Here is a 26,342-nt window from a genome sequence, read left to right as displayed (position 1 = left end):
ACATACGGGACTCTATTGGGTTACAACGGGTTGCGGTTTTGTAACTATTGATTTTGTGATGTATATTGTCAAGCTGTCGTAAAAGTAAATAAATATATGTCTGTGCGTATTAAATAATGTAATTAAACTATGATGTAAGAATTAAATTATGTCTAAGAAATTGTGTTTACACAAATTCCTTAGCATTTATCTAAATGATATACATACAATTCCGCTTATTTAGCAGGTTAGATTAAGGGAATCTAGTTTTAAGACATTCATTTCATTTAAATTAAATAAATATCATTCCCCCAAATGGAATAGAACCGAGACCGCCACGTTTACAAAAATATCATTAATTTTAACAATGCGAGTAAATTTACTAATAGGACAGGCAGTTTCTTGAGAAAAACACGTCCGTGAGTGTATTTTGAGGCTTTTCCAGCAATAAAATTTGCATAACTACGCTCTTTGGCACGGCTGCAGTCTCTTATTAAATTTCCGCCCCTCAGAGAGTCATTAATGGTTTGTACTTAACCACCTAGCGGCGTACTGTGATAAATCATAAGGTATCAAGTGGTGGCGTTTACTAGTCCCGCTGACTTTTATAGCGTCTTGAGATGTGAGCCCGGGATCTAGGGAGATTACTGTAATCCTTTGTTTATTTTTATTTTTTACGCAACGATTATCGTATTATAAATATGATGCTACATTAAGTAGTAGTAATTGGACTAAGCGGGAATATATTATTTTTTATTAGTGACAATAAATTAATAACTAATTAACTTCGTAAGGAATTAACAGGACTGTTTATGTGAGTAAAGAAGCGACGATTTTTTTAAATAAAAATATATATTTTCCCACTGTAATAGGGTATTTAAACCCACGACCTTTCTAAATTCAGATAACTATAATTAAATATCGTTCACAAATAATATTATCTCGAAAATGAAAGGAATGATTTATATTGTCAGGAAATACGAAAATCTCAATATAGAGTAATAGGAACACGCGTTTAGATGTATGCATGTAATTAAGGTTCCACCCACCGCGCGTTTAAAATTGATAGTCCGTGTCAATGTGAAATGGAACGCAGATAACATACGACAGACATCATTTCATATCCAATTACAATACGGTCTCGAATTAACTATTCATTTAACACCAGGCATTCGATCGACTGTATTGAAATGGATTCGGTGTGTATTATTATATTTTTGAGTGTTATATCTCACAGTTTTTCGGCTATTGTTCAGTGGCTGCCGTCTACCAGTTTTAATTTACCTATAAATTTTGATAGTGGAAAGCTACCTTGTTCCAAACAAACTGTCATATTTCCTGAAACAGTGAATAGTTCTATTATTATTGAATCTGAAACTTCAGTAAACTCTTTTATATTACCAATAGACGGTGAGTTCTTTCTTGAAAATGGTATAATAGACTTTGGTTCGTTTAATGAAGATAATTGTACTGAAGGCTACGAACATTTTGTGGACAAATCCTACTCTTCTTGGAATCGTCCTGACGTTTGGGATTCACCAAAGTTCAATAAAGCTACACCAGACGCCGAGAGAGTACCATGTTACGACGATATTGTTGAATTTCCAACAGACAAAGGATTTTCTGTCGTGTTACCAGATAAAATACAAAAACTACGCGGTATTACAATATCCGATGAGAGATATGATACAATGGAACTTAAAGACTATGTTTTAAGGAATATAAATCAGCTTCAACAGTTTTATCTTAATAAATACGATGATACTGGAATCGTGATAGAATTTAATTTTTGTAAGTCGCCTGCTGGTTGTCCCTGCCAGAAAGAGGTTCTCGATATTGATTGTGAAGCTAAATTTTGTCCTATTCCATCTTGTGTAGAACCAATACAACCAATTGGTCACTGTTGCAAAATTTGTGGTGGCGTCCTTGTTTATAAAATTGATCAAAGTTTTCGTCTTTTTCCTTTTAAAGAACATGTTGAAGAAACATTGTCTAGTTATGGAGAAAATGAGTTAGTCTATCATATTGGAAGAATTCCAGATGATCAAATTCAGTTAATCATCGTAGAGAACGGTGAATATACTGGTCTAAGTGCAGAAATCGTAAATAATATCGCTAATAGCATGAAGTGGCACTTGGGATCGCAAATGCAAATAAGTGGTATTCCCTTTTATAAATCAGGGATGGGCGGTAAAATATTTATTTGTATATTCTTTATTGTAATTACAGTGATGGGCGCCGTATACCTTTATTATTACAAACTACCAGATGTGAGGTTCCCGGTTATTGGCAGGGGCAACTTTACAATGTTTTCAAGATATGATCGCAGAAGCGAGAGTGTGGTGTCATTGACGAGAAGAAGTTCTGTAGCTCCAGTAGGAAGTGGCGTACCTACAGCTTTTCGAAATCCTTTATATGACTCTAAGAGAAGCAAATCTTCAGTGGAATCGACTGGTGATCAGTAATTAGCTAACATATAAAAAAACATATTTTTCTTAAAATATTACGTTCTTAAAAAAGAAGTTAATGTTTTTTTTGCTTAGTTTATATAACTTAATTTGAATCCATTAAGAAAAAAATGATCGATCTTATAAAAGTTTTTAAGTCAACATTTCAAGACAAATCGACAGCAAAGTTTCGGCAAATGGTATAAAACTTGGAAATTCTATATTATCTACGAAACATAAATAAAACAAAACAAATTCGTCTCTACTAAGACCAATATTGAATATAGCCCTTTGTGCTTTTGCCCTTCCGCTCTAAATGTGAACTCAATCAATAGTATTGAGTTTCTTAAAACAGCTCAAAAGACACGACTGTCATGAGAGTCGTTAATCATTTCTCTTTGATACTTATTCTACGAAAGAGAGAGCGCTAGATGTGAAATAGATCCGAGAATTATATTTTATACATCTAGAGATATATTGCTAACATAATTGTATTTAAATTATTGTAATAATATTAATTGAGTTTATATATGCGCCAATTTTGTATAAATACAATGCTATTATTAAATAAATTATAATCAATAATGTTTAATGTAAATTAATAAAATACATTTATAAAAAACTAGCGGCCCGCTCGCGGTTTCACCCGCGTGAACTATGTTATTATTAATTTCTGTCTCCATGACTACGTCCTAGTGACGTCTATGCAAAATTTGAGACTCCTAGCATTTGTAGTAACAAAGTTTCATCCAAACTTTCGACCCCAAAAACAACCCCTTAGAAGTCGAATATTGCAAATTCCCGTCTTAGCGAGCACCTACGTCCTATAAGTAACTCTTATGCAAAATTTGAGATTCCTAGCACGTGTAGTTTCTGAGATTTCGTGATGAGTGAGTGACCTTTCGATTTTATATATATAGATAAATATTATCAACAACTTACATATTTCCAATAAACATAATACCTTCCCAAAAATAGTATCGCTCTCTAACCATACGAACGCTTTTCCCATTTCAACGTGAACAAAGCGCGTGCTCACGATCGGGCATTGTCGCCTGCCCATTGTTTTTGTGAAGCCTGATTTATGTCGCGCCGCGTTACGCGTCAACGACTCCACTGTGACATGTCTTAATGATGAAGATACGTATCTGTTATTGGTAGGTGTAGCTCAGCAGTTAGACACCCTTCGGAAGTAGGGGTTCGATTTAAATTTAAAAATAGGGTGGGTAATACTAATATCGATGTCTCGAAATGGAATGGAAAGTTGGAGACGGGAGTGCCTTAATATTGGATTCCCTCTACCTTCCCTGTAGGATAGTGTTAATTATTTTGTATGGTAACACTTAATGTTACCTATGTGTTTTACTTTGTAGAAGCTCTCGTTTAATTCGAGTCGGTAATTGTGTTGTCTAGACATTTGAAATAAACAAAATTAATTCTGTCAACGACATTTGACGATTCAAAACATTGTTAATTTCATTTAAGAATGAGTAAACGTCTGTGTACAATGGTTGCAGCAAGAAACACTTGGTATAATGGGTGAAAATAATGACGGTTCCCTCTACACTGATGCATAACAGCTCAATCTACTCGTATGTCAATTTCACGTGGGATTTTTAAAAGTCACAGTTTTCAAATATTTAGTTTAATATGTTTTTGTTTCCTGTAGATTCTTATCTAATATTCCCAAGTTTAAATTACACGCATTTAATCTGCTCTGGTAGTGAAAATAGCCCTAGCGTGAGTGTCAACAATTTTCGGGTGTACCAAACAATTTTTGGTGTGTAGATGGTTACATGGCTTTACTACTACTACTAGTTATTAATAGAAATTAAAAAAAGATGAGGCTTTCGCTTACCTAGAAATTCAAATAACGCTTAAGTTAACTTTAACAAAAACAATTCAATACACACAAGAAAATTATTATTTTCCAAGTATAAAACGAAGCGGAACTACAAAATGCTAGTTTCAAACTACGTATGTGAACATTGTTGGCAAAGTTTCACAGCACCAGTCCCCAGTTGCCAGCGAACTCCTTTACTACGTCAAATCTGAATTCTAACAAAAGTCCGGCGAACCAAATCGAATCAGTGCTCCGACATCAATCTATTTAGCGTCTCCTACGATTTGAAACACAAATGTGGAAGTTGTATAGAAGTGACATTTTGTTATTTGTTTATGAGCTAGTAATGTTAAATGATAATAAGTTTAAATTACGCTTAGGTATAATATTTACAAATAAGCTTAACGCTTTTTTCGTTATTCGATATTTCGCATAGTACTATAAACAAAGAGGACTTAATGACAGAATCCTTTGGCTTCCATTTTCCAGCAGTTAACATGCAATACCTACGTAAGGCAATATTTTAAATATAATCAATATCAATAAGATATTTGTGTAGTTTCATTGATAATTATGAGTTACACTTCACTACTAGAGCTTAAATAAAAAAAAAGTTGTGTAATATATATATGTTGTCGAAACAAAGTGAGAGGCTGATTTGTTAATACAAAATATGAAAATGGGTACAAATCGAAAATTGAAGCTCAAGTATTATGTTTCTATTTATTTCTTGTCTTCTAAAACAATGTATTCCCAGTTAAGTATAATACTTTAAAGCATATCAAAATACAAAAATAAACTTAGCTTAGTTACGTTGTAACAAAATAGGTTTAATGTGCTATAACTTGTTATGGTTCCTCTAAAGTCAATCGTAAAGTATAAAAAGTTAAAGTACTTAGCTAACAAAAGCCCCGTACTACTTCTACTGACCTCTACGTATAGACCCAGTCAGTCACATTTCAAAACTATTTACCCGAGGGTCGTAATTCGATTAGGAAGATCTTATTTCGCGATTCGAGAATAATTCGTAAAACGCATTCGGGTTCCACAATACCTACAATATAGTGGGGTGATTTTTCTTAAATAGAAAACTTGCTGGCTTGGCTGAGCTTTGTGGGAGATAAATTACTTTGTTAAAGCCATTAGCAATGAACTTTTGTAGTTTCTTACGTTGACATTAATGGGTCTTTAAGTTTTATTCTAGGAAGAGAGCAGAGAAAGCTCTTTCGTTTAGGATTTAACAGTGGATAAAAATTTTAATAATATATAGAGTTTTTATCGTTTTAAAATGGCTGACGGAGAAGTTTAAATAAAAAAGGCGGTCAATTTATGTGACAAAAAGTAAAATAAAACAAAATACTTAGAAGTAGGTACTACTTTAATATACTAAACCTACATTGGAATAGTTTATTAAAATGAATGTCTATATACCTATTTAAATTTCATGTAATGTTATGGGTTCGATTACCATATTTAAATATTTTCATTTCTTCGCTCTGTAACCAGGCGAAGTGCGGGGTTGAGTTCCCCCTCAACACGCAATACCTCAAGAATCCGGTGGAATGTTGAAAACCGAAGTGTCTTAATGAGAACGGGATGCCTTAACAATAAAATTCCAGGTTCCTTCTGTCTACCTTGCTATGCGTGTGATACAGCTTGAACCTAAAATAAGAATATTAACAGGGGTGTGCTAATATTTTTTTAGCATAACAAACTTTAAAGCTTAAAGCGGAAAATTTGTGAAATCACCAAACGAAATGTCATTACACAGAGGCAGAGGGAACCTAGTTTCATTCCGTTCCCCACTTTCCACCGAAATCTGGAGGCACTTTAGGTATTTAAGTAAAGCATTTTCTTTAAAACAACATTACAGAACAATCCCCAGAACTAATCAACGTGCTAGCGCTAAGCATTCCTTTTTGGAGTCTCCAACGTATATTAGGAGTCTATTGTGCCCCGTTTAATAAGGCTATTCTACTTTCCACTCGCCTTATATGGCACCGTCGCACAAACAAGGTTAATTCACACGATCTATTGCATAGACGATCTTTTGTTTCGAAAGCGTTATGTTGTCATTTGGAATGGACTTTAAGTTGTTTGTTAAATTATACTTGCTTTTAACAGTACAATTGTTCTGTATTACACGTCTAATAATGTCTGGTGGTGGTTAAATAGTGTGGATAAGTAAAGGTGATGCAGGTTCATATAATTATAATAAAAAGTTGGTTCTATTTATGTATTTATTAATTGTACACGTTTGTAATGTAAAAATTAAACAACAAGTGTCTATTACAAGCGAAAAGAAAACAGTATTTATAAAAACCCCCAATATTTTCAAATGCATATCCATACAAAGGCTTTTTCGTACTTCCTTAATATCTTAGCCAAAGAGTACCGTTAAGTGTTTAAAAGCTTTGCTTCTTATTTAGTACTCGCGCAAGATAATAGATGAGATGCAAACATAGCATTGAAACTGTAACATTATTGAGAATATAAGGACTTTCTACGTAAATAGTTTGTTGTAGTGATTAGCTAATGCTTTTTAGGTATAATGTCGTCAGGTCTTACAATGTGTATTTTATGCTCTACTTACAGAAACTACTGTTTACGTTATAACTTGCGTTATTTATCAGATAGTAATTTAAAGTAATGTAAGATGATGATTGTGAATGCAGAGAGTGGAGTGAGGAAAAAAAGAAAAGAAACAAAATATTTTTCATATTTTTAAAGTGTTATGTGACACTTTATAATTTAAAATTTAATTTTAAGGACCAATTCTGACAAATTTAGTGACAAATCACTTTAATGTCAAATAGCTTACCAAGTAGGTTAACAGCTTAGCTTCGATCGCATCGGGCCTTAGTGCATACATATTCTAGCACAAGCATCTGATAGACTCGAGAATTGAACGTGCAACCGTGCGTGAACTGAACTGATGTCCAGACATGTACCATTTCGTATAACATTGATCGATTTGTGCTACTCCCACATAGTAAAAGCTAGATTTTATTGTATAGCTTTTTGTATTTTAAGTATTATTGCAGTTTAAGATCTTATATATGTATATTCATATTAATTCTTCAACATCATGACTTTGAAATGAAAATAAATTATAGCGTTTATATTGATAATTTTGGTTTTCGTAGACTTTAGACGAAAATCTTGTTTTTTCTCGTCCCTGCAAGAATTTCATAGATTCGATACTTAGTGCTTCCTTATACTCCTCAAGGACTCAGCATTACAAATTACAGGGTTCTACGCTCCGTAATTACGGTTGTGCGTTGTCTGTGAGTTAGATTTAATATGCCCTGTTAATTTACATAAATTTTTATTTTATACAGTTTTATTCGTAAAAGACTTACTGATGTATTAACCCGTTCATCACTAAGCTTCAGTATTTTTCTCGAAAAGAACGTAAATAGAAGAAAGCATTTAGTTTTTCATATTTATAACTTTCACCGACTATATATATTTTTGAAATACTTCTTAAATTGACTTCCAACTACATATTTTGAACATAAAAGTATCATATTTAGATTTAAGTGTCACTCAGCCATCAGAGCGTTAAAACGCTTGATACTTTACAATGGGACCCTCGTTTTTCGCTTTCGCTTAAACTTAAGCCTCGACAGATGTTCGAGTGTGCTCTCCTGAAGGACCCTTTGCGGTCTCGACGCGTTCGACACTAGTGATTACGTGTTGTGCGATTTCGAAATACCAAAGCTTAGCACTAATATGTCTGTGTAGGGATATATAGCTATGTCTAATTTATATTAAATTCAAGTGTATCCTAATATTGCTAAGTGTTATTCTACAATTAGGACAGAAAAATAAATTATGTCTAACAAAAATATCTTTTCAAATATATTTTTTTAATTTATTCAATGCATTTAGTTAAGCTAAGCTATATTCAAAACTTAAAATTCTTTCATATGATTGAAAATTTGTTCAACTTTTCTGTAAAAGTAACTTATAAAACTTACACTATACCTAAATAAAAGAATACGCTTCAAAATTAAAACGCTTAACTAGAAAAAGTATTTCAAACATAAAAAATTCAAAGAATGAGGAAAAGCCTTTGTGAAACGAATAGGTACTACTATGAGTTGCTCTACTTACCCGTGAGGGAGACAGCGTGAAGACATGTGAACATATGTGGGCAATATTATGTATTTATGTAACTTTTTCACAATGTACAGCTCAAGGCAGTTCCTTTGGTCGTTATTTTATTTTTATTAGTTTTTTTTGAGAGGCTATCGTAGCGTAGTGGGATCGATCCCCACTCTGAGCAGGAACCTGGGGACCTAGTGCTTAGGCACTCTGTTCGCATTAAGACACTTCCTATCCCTACTTAAAGGCATTGTGGATTGAGTGGCGGAACACGCGATTCTCGTTATGAGCGCGAGAAAATTAAAATGTTGAATATTACGATTCCCCGAAAGGGAATTAAACCCACAACCGTGACGTTTACAGTCACACGACAGCCACAAACAAAAAAATACTATGTTAAAAATATAAAATGTCAGGTCTTATTTCTCTATGATGATTTAGTAATTATAGCTATAAAACGTGGCGATAGATGTAAATATTTATATTACGGCACTGTCACGTAACTGTGCCATATTGTATCGCTTAGGGCAGAATCCTTAAGGACATAATACTGAATAGTTGTTATATTTCTTCATATTTCCTAGGCATATGTTCAAGAATTAGAGTGAAAGTAAAACTAGGGGTAGTTGAAATAGTGAATGTTTTAATATTAATGGGACACTTCGGTATTAAATTGAAAATAAATATTAACGCCATCATGACTCAGCTGAAAATATTGTATTCTAAATGATAATACGGTTATGTATTTAATTTTTATGATAACGAAAGCTTAAGACAATTTCATAGACAAAAACAGAGTTACACACCACGAGCCAATCAGTGGAAATAAAAAAAATATTATTCTAGAAGCGGTACAGCATCTCACTGTAAACGAGACGATAGCGAGTTCGATTCCCACTCTACAAGTGCAAACTTATATCCAAGTACTCCATTATTACAAGCATCCAACCACACAGACGTACATACAACAATTGCATTAATAAAGATTGTTAACACTAAAAGCGTTATTTATAGCTCCAATACTAAAGGTTGTTGCTGCCCAAATAAATCCGGGCAGGAGAAGCCCACACAGTCATAGCGGTAATAAACGGTCTTTGGTAAGCAATAAAAATAAATTAGCAGGGCCTCTAAGACCGCGTAAATAGGGAATACGTTACACCTGTAATGGATGGAAGGAGAGTGTTCGCATTTTCCTTTTGTTTGTTGTACCTACTCATTGTACTTTTACTATTATTTGAAATAAAGGGGTTGTTTTTATTTTGACCCACTTTTGATATTTCGGAGTATGAAGAGATAAAATCAAGTGTTAAGACTCTACCAGCTTTGCGACCGTCATGGCGCACGGTCAAAGGTCAACGGCTGTAATATAATATTTAATATTTTCATATTTTCTTTTTGGAAACTACGCAAAGTGTGGCGTTGAGCCCCGCCACTCAAAACACTCAACTCAATAACAACGCATGTTGAGTGGTGGAACTTTTCGTAAAAAATGAATGTCATCCTTTGCCAGAGCGGAGAAAAGAAAATAATTTAAACATAATCATTTCTTCGAGTGAAGTCAAACCCACAACTATGCAAGAAAACCTCATAGTAATATTTTAGTTACATTAATTACATTCTCATGTGAAAATTAACATCAACACCAGTTACAAAAGTAAAAATTCGCTCTAAATTGTCAAGATCGATCCAAAAATTCAAAAGTTTCATATTTAAATAGGAAATTGCTAATATTATTACAATTTTACACAAAGTGGTAACCGAGGCTTTATTATATAAAATGACGTTCGGAGTAATTAAATCTTCATTAGAACACTCAATTAAAATTAATGCGGGAGCTGAGCATTAACTGTTTGAGTAAGCGCTATCTTTGCTTAGAATTTGGACTGTAGTAGAAGTGTTATAAGTACTTTGTCATATATACGCATTTTGTGTCGTGAGTCACTGAGAAAGGCTATTTTTTTATGTATTAGTGATCTTTGAATCCACAACTATGGGTAGTCTGATTAGAAACTTTTTCGACATAAACGACAAACATTCAACATTGCGAGCGGAACTCAACGCCGCGTTTTGCCTCGTTACTAGAGCAAGAAAATGAAACTATTAAATATTTCATTACCTGGAGTGGGAATCGAACTTACAACCTGTCACGCTTGCAGGTTGTTTCCCCGCGCTACTACCGGTTTTTTTTATGTTTTGTATAACGTTATTTAAGAGGCACTCTCTACAAGCGGAATAAAAAATATCATATATAATTTTTAAATATCTTTTTAATAAAATTTTAAGTTTAATTAACATACCGAGTTCTTTTTCAAAAATCAATTACAATTGTCTCTCAATATCGGATTGATAATTGGTAGTTTTTTGTGTCCCAGCTTTAAATAAGTTTGTTGCACTTTACTTGCCTTTACTTGCGGCTTGGCCCCTGTAGTCTAATGAAAATAATTAAGTTGTATATGACGAAGGCACAGTTGGCTACACTAAAACGATTAACTCGGTGTTTAAATTTAAATCAGTAGTTTGTAAGATTAGAGTAATGAGGTCGGACACACAAACTCTTCAGCTTTGCAATATTACTATAAAAATAAGTAACATTTTTATTTAAATAAAAATATTAACTTTAAATAACATTTCGAAATACAGAATTATAATAATCTATTTGTTAGTAACTAATATAATTATTAAAACAGAAGGGTCTTGATGGGAAAGGAGTGTCTTAACTCTAGGTTCCCAAATTTCTTCTCCCTACACTGTTATATGTAGGATACAGTGTCATTTTAAAAATAAAGTAACTAAAGTGTAAGCCATTTCTAATAAACATTACATTTAGTGATAATAAGGGTGTAATGTAACCTGACCTAATAGGGTTGTTACGTCGCAACCGAGGGATACGTCATTAGATAAATTAGGTGCCATTATAACAAACGTATGCGGTTTAGATAATGAATAAACACAGCTCGTGTTTATGTGTCTAAAATGTCACCAGTTTGTGTTTATTTTCATTTTTCTATGAAACTGTTAAGGTTTTATATTTTTGAGTAAATTTAGTAAAGAATGATATTTTTTTATACGACATTAATAAGTCGAAATGTATGGCGTTGGAGAGTTGGAACAAAAATCAATTAACTTTATGTACACCTCCCGTACTTTAAACTGTTTTAATATTTTTAGTTATATGCGTATATATTCTTGATAAACTACATATAGTGACATGAAACTTCACCACTGCGCCACGATAGTCTCGCATTAAAATCATTACATTAAGATTAAAAATAATTATCTAAGTCTAAAGCATTTCATCACCGGAACTGAACCTAACGATGTTTCCTTATATGCACAACAATATTATAATTTCATATTATTATCAACGTCAGCTTTCTTCTCCTTTTACCGCTTGTGATGTGTGATGATATGATAGTGTCTAAATCTGGTAACAAGTTCTATAGCTATAATCACTGCACCGTGTCGTAATAAAAATCAATTTCAATCAATAAGTTTCACTCCATATACGGTGTAAACTATTGATAGTGCTGTAGTTCAACTTAAATTTCATATGTTTTAATGTCTTTTTATTTATTATTTTGTAGGATTTAAAAATAAAATTAAGTTGTTTTTTCTTTCTCCTTTCTCCTCCTTACATTCCTTTCTTCCCCCATTCTTCTGTTTCCGCCCAATTTCCATTTAAGTGGTGGAATTTAACGTCACGTTTTGTTTTTTTACCGGAGCGAGGAAATGAAACTAATTAATTTGCCCGAATGAGAATCGAATTCAGAATTCACGACGGCCTGATCATCCTCTTATTATCAAGGGGCCAATTACGATTAATCCATTTGAAATATAAAAAGTTTAATACCAAAATTGAAATATAAAAATACAAAGGTAGCTTTCAAAAGTATTATTTTCCATTCGCACGTAGCAGTAGCATAAAATAAAATTATAGCCAGATAAAGATTTCTTTTGGGCATGGCTTTAACAATTCATTTCTAAATTAGACGATGAAATTTTCAATGCCTTCTATATTAAGCCGAAGATTATAACTTTATGTTTTATAATTACTACCATTTGGTACAGTGGTTGTGTAGTTATTTAATGTGTTGAGGTCGTAGGATATTTTTGAAGATGTTAATTTGATATTCGTTTTTAAATTATTTATTTTTATGTCATATGCATAATTTGTTTGCTTTACTTCCGTCTCCTTCCTTAGACCCCGAGGGGATCGGAATGTTGGAGGGAGTTGAAATTAAAGCGAAAATTTTCGAAATAAGTTAGTTTGGAAATTCGTTACGTTTAAATTGTATTAATTTTTATTACCTTATAACAATCATATTTCTTGTTATTATATCTTAAATAGTGATATTAGTGCGTAAACGAGGGAAGAAAAATCTCTGTATTTATTATTGGAAGTCGTGGTGGTGCAGTGACAGCGCTTTAAGTTTACACGACCATTGTGGGTTACCGACCACTTAGGAGAATGATTTATTTTCACTTCTTGCTACGGTACACAGAAAAAACGTGCCTTTGAGTTGTGTGACTTACCACTAGGCTCTCTTTTCCTATCCTGCAGGATACAGTGTAAAGTTAAAAAATAAATATAAATATCCTTTTTGTAGATTTGCCTGTAATAATAAGTCCTTATTACAAACTATTGGCAATGAATTCTTTGTAAACTGCGCCCAAAATTCCCAGTAAAAATTAACTCGTACAACTTTTTCTACCAACTTACTTACATTTTCATTCACAATATTGCTTCGAAGAATAATTTAAATATAAAGCCAGAGCAGTTTAAGTTAACCGAAAGGATCGAACAGCGACTGATACAGTGATTACGTCAAACTTTAATAGCGAGCCCCGCGATCGCTCGCTGGGAAGGAATCCAAAATTTAACAAATGCCTGCAGCCAGGGCTTTCAATATTGTTAATAATTAATTTTTAATCTAAAAGGTTTTTCTAAAATCTTAAGCTGCTCTCTCCTTTCGTTTTTAATAACTAATTCAATTTTATACTATCTGTACAAATAATTAATGGTACTAAAGTAGGCACCAAAATATTCGTTCCTTTATAGAAAAGTTGCTTCTACCTGCAGTGAAATAGAAATAAATAAGACATGACATACCTAGTCTAAGTAAAACGATTAATAGGATTTAATATAAGCACAAAACAATACAGCACTATATAGAAAAAAAAGTTTCAATTCACATCAGTAGTGAGCCTGAGATTAACCATTCAACTAAAACTCTTCAGCCTTATAATATTTGTATAAATGATTTGATGATATTTGATTAAATTAATTACTATTGATTTATTAATATTCGAGGTTAACGTGTCATCGTTAGGGCATATCAGTACGCGACAGTTACAGATTCAAATCTAAAAATGTTGAAAATGAGGCCGACGATGTGGCACAACAATCTCTAGGTTCCCTCTGACTACCCTGCTATATCCGCCTACAGCTAAACAAATTATAATGAGTATTTTTTTTTTTAAATTAATTTGGTGTTGTTTATTCTTTACATATGCTATCTGTACTGTTTTCACTAATAGACAAGACGCACAATTTAGAGGTTAGGTTTTTATGTACGGCCACGCGGGCAAAGCCACGTACTATGAATAGTAGGTTATATATTGTAAACTAAATTGGGATATTAAATTACATAGATATTTTCTCATTACAGTCGCTTAACCACTCTCGAGATGCATCACAAAATCGCTAACCCTGAGTCAACTTGGCTTATTACATCGGAAGAATTTTAACGAGACGCTAACTTGTTTATAAATTGAATTTCTGAACGGCAACAGCCGGGTGCCGGCATAGATTAACTTTAAAAGTTCGATCATTTCCTTAGGAAATTGATGTTTTAGGGTACCATAATTGGCTTGTATTATATTGCCAATTTGTGTTGTGACTGCGGGTGATGAAAAATTTGAGGGTAATTTATGATTTTAAACTTTAACAGATAATACAAAAGGACAGGTGGAATCGTAAGTTGTAAATTACTTTTAATTTCGTTGTTTTGTAATTGTATTTTTTTTATATTTGTCTAACGGCGGAATTGCGTGATGAAGAAGTGACAAATTGTACTAACTTTCGTAATAATATCAATGGGAAATTATATTTTCTATTCAAACTTTATCAAATCGAATTTAAAATGTGTGAGCATTGTAGAATTAGAATTGTGTATAATTTTAAAAATATTTTTGTTGGATGATTAATATTATTATTTCGTTCACGCTATATCCAAGGGTACGCAGAGAGAAGATAGTATCAAAACACTCCATTCTTCTCCGTTCTTCTCGTTCTTTTTGCGTGAATTCTAGATAGCAATGTAGTGTTAAGTAGCATAATTCTATCTTACTGTAGTGGCATGATAGCAGTTTTCGTATAATATTAATTATTCTTATAACGTAATAGCCATACTATAGTGAATAAATAAAAAATATATTACGTACAGTTCTAGTAGTTTCCACAGTTTAATGTAGAACTCACTATAAACAGTTAATGTAGCGAATAAATCCGAAGCAAATGAGATCAACTTAACACTGCGAAGACGCCAGCGGGCCGTAAACTAATATTTTATTACGCATAAACACTAAAGGAAAATTTTATGCTATAAATCTGATTGTACTACGGAATAGGAATACCATATTGTACATTGAATATTGAGGCCTTGGCGGCGCTGGGGCACAAGGATGTCACTGTAAAGATTCGATGCCCACTCGAGTTGAGTTCCGCTACTCAATACGCAAAATTAGGCGGAAAGTGGAGAATGGAGTGTTTTAACACTAGGTCTCTTCTTTTCTTTCACTTCTTGTCCCTGCTATATGGGGGATGTAGCTTGATGCAGATTTTTTATGTATTTACTATAGATGGGTGTATTTTGTTGTAGACCCAATACATTTACGTTGAACCTAAGACTGTATCCCTATAAAAGTAAATAATGCTGAATTAAACTGATTTGTCATTAGAATTTCTGCTTTCTTCATCAAAATGTATTAAAAAAAATCTCTAATATTTTAGTCTTTTTTCCAAAATGGCCACCCTCATTGATAGTGCATAAATTGAATCATAGCGTCCGTTTTAATATCGCTAGGTAATAACACTATGACGATGACTACTGTATGATTTTTTTATAGCCATTTTATTCTAAGAAGCAATTCTCTTTCGCCATTGATATGTTATTTTATTATTCTCCTATCATAGATTTTATTTATTTCCGTAATGCTGTTTGTCAATAAGAATAACATGACATTTATTTTATTATGACATTTATTCAAGTATCTTTCGCTGAATCGAAAATACTATTTACATTTGTAAGTAATAAGATTTGAACTTTTCTTTCTAAAAGAACGTTACAGTCAAGTAAAAAAAGTTACAGTCTAAAGAGTATTTTGCGTCAATTGTGTTGTGGATTATTTTTTGTGGATATTTAGCTTAGTTAGTAGGAGGACAGTTGAGAGGGCGTGCAAGAGATATCCTATGCCTCTTCAATGTACTAGCATCCATAACCCTAGCGCAGTCTGATTATAAACAACGGAGTTATTGTTTTGATCTTCATTCAGAGAAAAAAAAATTGTCCATTCCGGCGAGGCAAAACGCGGCATTTTGTTTTGCCACTCAACACGAAATGGCTCGAGTTCATGCGGAGAGTGGTGAATGGAGTGTTTCGACACTATGACTATCTACTATCCTTGTATCCCATTATCTCATTTCATATAGTACTAAACGAAGGATATGTAGATCCAAGTTTTCATATATCAAAGCCAAGTCCCCCATTAATTCTCGCGATAGATACACATAAGTTATGATAATTGGCTCTCGGCCCGTATTTGCATAGTCATGATTACTGTAACTTACTGGTGTATTCTGTACTAGTTCAAATTCGTGGCTTTGTTTGAATTAGCCAAGATTTGATTTTAATTAACATAAGAAATAGCTTTACGTTGTTTCCGCATAGCAGGGTAGTCCGAAGGAACCTAGTGCTGAGCTACTCCGCCGCGCCGCGCTTCGTCTTGTCATTCCTCGAATCGTAACCAGAACCGCCGCATTTTCAGCCAGATACTGTAAAACTACGCTACGACGGCTTTATTTTTTTATAATTTCTCGCTATATCCCGCAGATAACAGGCCAAGGCCTCAATGTACAATATATAACACGAGAATATCAATATACAAATTATATATACAATATATATGACGAAATCCACGAGCGGAATGTTAGTATATAATATAACTAGCGGCCCGTTCGCGGTTTCACCCGCGTGAACTATGTTATTATTAATTTCTGTCTCCATGACTACGTCTTAGTGACGTCCATGCAAAATTTGAGACTCCTAGTATTTGTAGTAACGAAGTTTCATACAAATTTTCGACCCCAAAAACAACCCCTTAGAAATCGAATATTGCAAATTCCCGTCTTAGCGAGCACCTACGTCCTATAAGTAACTCCTATGCAAAATTTGAGATTCCTAGCACATGTAGTTTCTGAGATTTCGTGATGAGTGAGTGACTTTTCGATTTTATATATATAGAAGATATATAAATATTTAATACTTCATACTACTATAAATTATTTTTTTAGAAAGAAAATTAAGCTAGCCAGTTTTCTCAGCTTTGGTTGCGTGAACCTTATAGTGTAAAATGAAATGGTGTCCCAATCAAGTTCAACGTCTATCGGATCAACTGCTAATTAGATACACACTAGGTATGATAATTGGTAGACGTGGCTATTTGCATATATGATTGCTACGAAGGTACCTACTACGATATAGGTGGATATTTCGAAAAATATTTAGTAAAATCACCTCTTCATTTTCGTACAAAATTTTCGTTTTTGTTGTTTTGTTTCCTCGAATGGTAATCGAACCCACAACCTCGCATCCTCTCTCGCCAAATCTGCCCTCAAAATATACTCGTATTTATTCAACATAATTTTTAAAATATATAAAATTGAAGTTAAACTTTTTCATAAAATTTACTAAAACACGCTATTCACTCTAGCAGCGTGAAGTGATTGATATATCGTCTTCTCAAGTACGCTTAGCAAAAGCGAAGAATTTAACTTGATGGATCGTATTACGTTTTAAAAGTTCCTCTGAGAAGCGGAAAATATATTTTAAATGAGAAGATTCGGTGTCGGACATATATCCTGATTTTGTGTGTCACTTTGACGGCTATCTATGTGGTACCTAGTATGGTGGTGTTGCTTATTAATATACCGTAAAATTTGGGAATGCCATGTAGATAAAGAGTAAACTTAACGAATTTAAGCCCACGACTTTGTTTACTTGGACTATAAAACCCAAAATCCTGTGTTATTCGTTTCTGTAGAAATTACGGAAAATTCTTTCTGAGGATTTTTCTCCCTCCTTTTCTCCCTTACATTTCCCAACCCCACCCCAGAAACCTGTAAAATTATTTACAAGAATTTTTAGCTTTACGCTGTATCCCGCATATAGCGAGAAAAGTACAGCTAAACTGGTGTTAAAGCATTCTGTTCTTCATTTTTTGCTCTTTTTCTGAGACATTGCCTGTTGCCGGTACTCAGCGCGAACTTTCTCTTTTTATCCGTGCATCTCCTCGCAAGGATAACAAGACGCACGAAAAAAAATATACTTTCCTCAGAATGGGAATCGAACCCACAACCGACGGGTTTACCGTCAGATGCTGTGCTGTAGCAATAATTCGGCTTTTATTTATTATTTCAAATAGAATAAAAATACACATATATATAATACAGAGATGGCAAATATCTCAATCTTTTCCCCTAAGATTAATGATAGGTTGATAAATTATGCGCGGGTAATGGCGTGTTCTGATAAAGACGCAACGTAATGAAAACGTCAATGCTGCACTTCATTATCTACGTTTTAATAGAAAGTCACTTTGGATACTCATTTTATGGCATTTTCTGTTATAAACTCTATTGTAACGGGGATTTTTGATTATATGGAAACTTATCATTTCAAGTGGCTGAAGATTTTTTTAGTTTTTCATATCTATCTACATTATTCCAAACTTTATATTCGATATTCAAGACATTGCAATCAAGACATTCAAGACATTGCGATTAGGAAAGGGCCTCAACACGTGTTTTGTTTTGCTACCAGAGGGGGGAGACAAAAATAATTCAATACCCCGAGTGGGGATCGAATCCAACCTTCGCATCAACAGTCTGCTCTTTGATTATGGCGTCAGGCGCGTGCTGAAAGCATCAACAGTCCAATGCTGTAACGCTGCTCCATGACACCCGACACAAACCATTGATAGATTGATTTCACGTTTGAATGAAATATTGAAGTGTTTTAGTGTCAAAGTCTATCTAGTGTTTTGACGTGACGTGACTTTAGGTGGTTTGTCAATCGTTGAAAAACGCTGAACATACAGCGTGAAATGTGTAACCACGTGACGGTCAACTGAGGTTTTTTTTATTCAAAATTCTGTCTCTCTTTTCTAGATGTAATGATTGATCGCTGGAAAATTGAAAGCAGATGTTAGCAGGTGCTTGATGCGTTGTTAGCATATTTCTTTTTGAGTTCGATTGACACCGTCGTCGCAGCGTAGTTAGGATGTCTGTCAGATTGAGGGTTGTATGTTTTAATTTGTTTTGGGGGTCATTTCTGTTTGTGACGGGTGTAGTATATTTATTTATATATGACAATATAAATATAGTTGACAATATAAATTGAATTTAAAGATTTAACGCTTTTGTAATTTTAAACTTTTTAAAAATGGAAATATAAACATATTTCGTTTCGGTTCGATTCCCACTCGAGGGAATGAATAGTTTTCCTGTTTCTTATTATAGTTAGAAGGCAAAGCGCGGCGTCGAATTTCGCTCATCAAGAAGCATTGTCTCGAAAATTGGGCGGTGAGTGAGGAACGGAGTGTATCAGCACTTCCTTCTACCTACCGTGCTATATACGGAATGAAGCATGAAATGAAAAAAATGTATCAACTGTATTATTAAATATTCTTAGAAAAATACTCAATGTTCCTAGATTTCTTTTTACATTTCATTGAAATGCAAAAATAATTTCAATAACATTTATTGGAGTGAAAATATGAAGCGCACTCGTAGTTCATACTTTGTTCGTTATTCAGGATCGAGCGGCTCACGGCTCACGGCCGACGGTCAGATGTTAATTATGTATCTTTCAACGCTACACAATTCATCGTTAAGAGGAAATTGTTAATGTTCTATACAGTGTGTTTTTTTAATTTATTTTGAATTAATTCTTATTCATAACTTATAGGCAGTTTCGTTCATATTTTAAGTATAGGCCGATGGAACCCAGTGTTACGGTACCATACACCGCCCGATTTTTGAACCAGTTCGTGTTGAGTGCTAAATTGAATGCCGCGCTATATCAGAAGATTCAGGAAATGAACCCACAATCCGTTGCGTTTAAAGTGATACGCCTTTGTCCCTGCGCCTTAATCACGATGTATTTCTTATATACGTATGTATGAATAATACTATATGGCCCCTCAGTCACGGAACACAAACATTTAATTGCAAATTGAATATGATTCACGATTTTTGGAAGCCCTTAATAATTAAATTAAATGAAGTGCTTTTTCCCTTCGCGATAAAAACGCGAGATACCTACTCGCATATCTAACAAAGGGGTTGGTGGCTGACTAAACACTCATTAGTGATTACAGCTGTGCGTAATGTCTTTTATTTAAAAATACAAAGAGATGCTAAAATGTTTTTTAAATGATTTTTTGTGAAGAAAACCACCGAATTGTATTGTTTCTTTTGTTTTTGAAAGCTTTTTGTTTTTAACGTAGTACGAATTTTATATTATTGTTTAATAGTATGTATTGTTATACTTGCTGGTTAGGATTACGTGCGTCAAATGGACCGGAGGACTAAAGAACGGAACCCTTATAGGGTAACTTTGAAATTAATTTCGAATACTTAGGTCTACGAGACCAGTCGTGGCGCAGGGGCACAAAGTGTGACTCTAATCGCGACTTGTTGAGGTTTCGATCCCCACTCGGAGAAATTAAATATTTATTTAAATTTATATTTTCATTTCTTCGCTCTGGTGTCGAGGCAAAGCGCGGCGTTGAGTTCCGCCACTCAACACGCAATCCATCCAGCCAGAATTCGGCGGGAAAAGGGGAACGGAGTGTCTTAACACTAGGCTCCCTCTGCCTACCCTGTTCTGGGCGGGATACAGCGTGAAGCTGACTTAATTTAATTTACTTAGGTCTACGATCCCTTTGAACACAGAAAAAATCAAGCCATTAAGACAACACACTCAAAAGATACCAGCATTTATGCATCGTTTTATTTTGTATGAATCATACATACTATATTAAATACAAAATAGACTAAAATTAGTTCAAATGAAATATTTTCGCTTATTAGTACATTATTAAATGTAATGCGACATAAGGACGATTCGAGTAAATACGAGCTAGTAAACAAATATGTTTGAATGTGCATACAAAGTAAATAACACAATATTTAATATTGAATAAGCAGGATTAATAACACTGATATAATAAAGCGTAGCTTATTAAAATTATAATATAACTAGAAGTTTAATATTTTTTGATTCTGTCGGGGAACAGCGTTTGAGGGTTCGTTAATCTCACACTAAGCAGAAATCGAACTCGCTACTTTAAAATTTCTAACTAGTACTGTGGCTCTTGATATATGAATAAATTTTGTAAATATTATAAAGAAACTAATAGTAAATGTAACGATCACTATCTTATTATTTTGTCGTAAGTACCAATAATAAAAAGGCTTAAGTATAAAGAAATAATTTTTTTCATTAGTACTTTTTTCATTCTTAACGCTAATTACTCTCATTGTACGAGTTTCTAAGTAGAAGATAATAAGTTAATAATTGTAACATTTCTAGATATAAAAAAAAATATTGCGAATTTGGGGAATCAGCCGTCGTGACGAAGAGACGGCTGGATGCGATTGTAAAGGATTGTAGGTTCAATTCTTTTTATTTATTTGTTCTGGATCTGGATTTAGGAGTACAAAAAATATATTTGTATTTATTATTGTTTAATGTTTCAATTTGATTTTCATTTTTGTATTTTTACTACTTAGTGGCAAAGCTAAAATCCGCGATTCCATTTGGCCACGCGGGTGAAGCCGCAAGTAAAAGTTAGTATTCTATATAATGACAAGAAATGCCACCGTTTATGACCGCTACACAATAGTTTTATGAGCGACGCGTGCCTATACAGTTGCAGATAGCGATTTACATGAACTCCATTCGTCATCGCCGGCTCCTTCAACCAAAATGATTTGGTTTTAAGTTATAAACTTATAGAGGGTTTTTTTTATATTTATTTTTAGTGAAATGGTAAGTTTGGAAAAATTAGGCAAACATGGTGCAGTAGCAGAGTATCTGATTGTATGCGTCGTTTGTTGGTTCGATCCCTATTCAAGAAAATTAATTGTAATATTTTCATTTCCTCGCTCTTGTCACGCAATGCCTCGAGAATTCAGCGGAAAATTGGAAACGGAGTGTTTTAACACTAGGTTCCTTCTGCTTGCTGAACTTAAAAAAAATTGCAACACAAACAAAGCTTTTAACTTGTACAGATAATACAAGGACAAAATATCGTAAATTCTCTCGTAAAAAGTCACTGTGAATATTCTTACAGTTCGTAAATTTTGTGTTTTACGTTTTTACATACAAACACACATAAGTAAGTATTCTTATACAAGGTACCTATAAAGTTTATGCCGGCATATGACAGATTTTACGATAGGTGCTGATGATATGATCACGCTGCTCAGTCTCGTGTCTCTAAATACGAAACATGTTATTTCAAAAGAAACAACTGTTATACACGTACAACAAAGTATTTTACATATTTATAGTTTATAGCTTTTATATCAAAATTTACTCATATTTAGGCATTTTTATATTTTTATTGAGTTCATCATGGCGCATTTAGATAGTGTCGGAATTTAAGCGCGACGGTTTTAAGTACGATTCTCATTCGGTTGAAGAAAGATTCGGGGTAAAGAATTCAGCGAAGAGTGGAAACATATTAATGGGAATGAAGTGTTTCTTTTTTTTACCCTCACGTATACGGGATACAGTGTGAAGCGTGAAGTAGAAAACGAGTACTATTTCCACTTCCACCTAAATACATAATCAGATAACTTCCACCATGCGCCTACCTACTTATGTACTAAAATTTGTAGAGCAACATATAAAATGTATGACGCATATTACGCTGCCTTGCGCTACACATTGTAGACGTGTAACATGTTAAATTTTATATGTCCATGTATTTTAGTAATTACATCTCCATTTTACTAAGAGCAGTATGTTTTTGAACTTTGAGTTTTTAAACAAGAGTTAGTAAATTAATGGATTTCTCTCAATTTGATCGAAATGTGAAGGCAAGTAAAGTGATAAGAGATCTCTGTTCTCCGATTTTTATCTACTTTTATAGCATTGCATGTTGAAAATCGAAGTTCAATGATCAATGTTATATACATAATAACATAATCATAACGGGGCAAATTAAAATGATTTTCTGCCTAGCGTGGAAATCGAATCCACAGTCGTCGCATTTACTGTCAGAAGCTGCGTCGTAGCGTCACAACGACCTCTATCATAACATACTACCAAAAAAAAACTCGATAACCACCATCAACTTCACTTAAACTAAATCAATGTAACACTAATACAATGAAAAAATAGGAAAAACAAGGATAATGTAACAAAATACCATCCAAAGCCAAGATCTCGTCCCCTCCGATAAACAACGAGCGCGACAAACGAGTAAAAATAAAAATGGTTGCTTTCAACATATAAGCGTTACCATAAAAAAGGTTTTCAGTGAGCAAGTGAATCATAATTTATGAATTCCGGTGTCCGACCGGAGTTGTAGGGATTCGGGAGATTTACGCGGGGTCATTGTGTCGGTTCCCGGGCTAGCACTGCCACAGATCTACGTGGAAAGGAAAACAATCAAAAAATGTATGTGTAAAATAAAGAATCCGATGTTATAAACATGTATACTTACTAATATTATGTACAGTTTGTTTGGTTGACCGCGCTAATCTAAGGAATTACTGTCTAACTTAATTAGTCATAGTTACAGTAATATATTTTCAATTGTATTATTTCTGATAAATATTTGCAGAGTATTTTTTCGTTGCATTTCTAAACTTAACACAAGTTTTGGGAATTTCATTTGGACTCTTCAATAAGTAATGTAGATGTTATGTTGTTAAAAAGTCATAATATCTCAGAAACGGATAGATATTTCACTAATCATAAAAGCTAAATTGAATATTTTTTTTTTGTACAAAAAAGTAATATCTAAACTTTCAACAATCTGTGGTTCACCGTCGTTAATGAAACATAAGGGGGTGTGCAGCATCCCTCGTCCCTCGTATCTGCTCATCCTGTACGCCGTAAATATAGATACGTATAGGTACTTACTAATCGTTCCCCTTGTATTGCTGTAGGAACGTGATTTTTATTGCAAGGCACACAAGTTACAAATTTGGTAATTTTGGAAATATACATAATTTTCTTAGTAAAGTATTAAGTACTTTATACAATGTTTAAGAAAAAATTAAGGGAACATTTTTTGGTGATTGTAACATAGTTGGAATAGGCTTCAGAGAACGCTCTTTTAGGGGTCAAGTTGACTGACATTCCTTTGTCATAGTGTACCTGTATATTTTTTACTTTACGTTGTTTCACAAGTAGCCGGCTAGGTAGAGAGAACTTAGTTTTAAGATAGTACAGGGCAAAATTTCCAAAATATTGCGTGATTGGCCGAACTCGTTTTGTCATGTTACCAGAACGGGGAAATGAAAATAATTAAATTACCCGAATAGGAATTGAATCCACAACCATCACAGTGAGATGCTGTGCCTGTCATACTACGACGGCCTCGAAAAATCTGGGAATCTAACGAACGATAACTTTTAGTCCTCAGTCAGGAAGCGCCACATAATATTGCCCCTTTTGTTATAGAGTCAAGGTGACCGACTCGTGGAATGGAATAACATTTTTTATATGTATATTGTAAAATGCGTTAAAAATGAAATGTTAACATTATTTTCCCCCTAACCTACACTGCTATATGCGGGATAAAGCGTGAAACTGTAAAAAAATAATCCCATCAAAAACATAAATGTAAAAAGAAAGCCAAGTTCTGTAATAAAACGTATGCTTTCAGCGATAAAAGAAGTGAGATGTAAATGTATGCCAAGTTCAATGGTCAGTCCTGAAATTTATTTTTAACAATATAAAATATTTTATAACAACTGAAAATGCCCATTCTTCTTACAACTTGGAGACTTCATTTATGTGTAATATCTGACTTGGCTAGTTTTCATATGAATTTACAATAGAATCTTAATAGAATAGAATAGAATTTGAATACATTCATTAATATCGATGTAAATTAATTTGAAAACTAGCCAAGTCAGATATTACACATAAATGAAGTCTCCAAGTTGTAAGAAGAATGGGCATTTTCAGTTGTTATAAAATATTTTATATTGTTAAAAATAAAGTTCAGGACTGACCATTGAACTTGGCATACATTTACATCTCACTTCTTTTATCGCTGAAAGCATACGTTTTATTACAGAACTTGGCTTTCTTTTTACATTTATGTTTTTGATGGGATATCATTACTTTTTGTACAGAAATTATAAGTAGGAAGGTTCATAATGTTATCAAAATCAAAATATTCTTTATTCAATTTGGCCATTACAAGTACTTTTCCTATAGGAAGCTACTATAGCAAGAAACTCAAGAGTTGCTCTTTTTAAAACATAGTTTAGAGTAAGCGCTTCATAGGACATTTCTCTTCGCCGAATAAACCAAGTAGGACACCATTGTGATAATACACTTCTATCTTAATATTGTACAAATCTACTGCAGCCTTTATTTCGGAAGTAGCTCCGTACGTAGTTAAGCAAAGCATGTCTTCTTTAGAAGAGTAAGGATTCCCGTTTCGAGCGCTAGTGTAGATACTTAAATCATTCCAGTTACGACATACGTACTCTACTATAGTCTCGCGCAATTTATTAGTTTGTTGTATATCAATACGCTCAAACAAAGAATATGCAAAAGCATGGAAGAGACAGCTCCCATCGGGAGGCATTGGAACAATTCGGTGTAAGGTTCTTGTTTCACCCACAAGCAATTCTATTGAACGACTCATTGTTCAACATGTCTTGGAAAAAATATAAACAATAAGTTTATTAAGTGCTGACGGTACCAATCTGAATTGATATGATCCCAAGGTTAACTTCGTTCTCTGCCGTTTTCACAAGTGTTCCTAAAACCAGTAAAATCATGAAACCCAGGCCAAAAAAACCATTAAAATATGAGCGCCTTCGTACAATAAAATGTATCTAATATAATTAGGTATTTACTTTTTTTATTATAGTCAATAATATTATGTTTTATTACTCTTAAGATGATATTTAATTATATATGAATTTAGATTATATTTATCTATGAATCTCGACTTTAGTTTTTATTTTGTTGATTAAATGACAGTTGTCAGATTATAAAGTAATTAATGTATGCTGCGTTTAGAAATCTGATAAATTTATTATTATTTTTTTCTAATTTTATTATTTTGTTGGAATAACTCAACACGCAATGCCTCCAGAGTTCGATGGAAAGAGGGGAACTGAGTGTCTTAACACTAGGTTCCCTCTGTCTACCCCGCTATGTATGGGATACACCGTAAAGCGGATTTATTTATTGGAACGAAGTTCCTTACGGCAGGCTTGGAAGGGATAGGGATTTCGCTGCGTGAACGAACTGAAAAAAATGTGATAGTAAAACCGTAAGAAAAATGCGTGGAATAAAACCGTTAAATGAGACGTGCGCAGGCGCGACAGTCGCATACACAGACGAGTAATGTATAATACCTTTGTCTTTCTCCCTCTTTCTTTTTTTAGTTGATAATTTGAATTACGATGTTTTTTT

At 33.5% G+C, this 26,342-nt stretch overlaps 1 protein-coding gene across 1 annotated transcript; it reads left to right on the top strand.

The window, feature by feature from the left end:
* The first annotated feature begins 1,088 nt into the window (after window positions 1–1,088).
* Amnionless (amnion associated transmembrane protein) lies at window positions 1,089–2,953 on the top strand. Its single transcript, XM_085196717.1, has one exon. The coding sequence runs from the start codon at window positions 1,170–1,172 to the stop codon at window positions 2,442–2,444; it is 1,275 nt and encodes a 424-aa protein (XP_085052843.1). The 5' UTR covers window positions 1,089–1,169; the 3' UTR covers window positions 2,445–2,953.
* Window positions 2,954–26,342: the final 23,389 nt, after the last annotated feature.

This window comes from Heliconius melpomene, chromosome 13 (assembly GCF_056956725.1).
Source record: "Heliconius melpomene rosina isolate 202511_hmr_F chromosome 13, ASM5695672v1, whole genome shotgun sequence".
Taxonomy (NCBI): Eukaryota; Metazoa; Arthropoda; class Insecta; order Lepidoptera; family Nymphalidae; genus Heliconius; species Heliconius melpomene.
The sequence above is the reverse complement of the archived record's forward strand: the minus strand, read 5'-3'. Positions and strand labels throughout refer to the sequence as shown.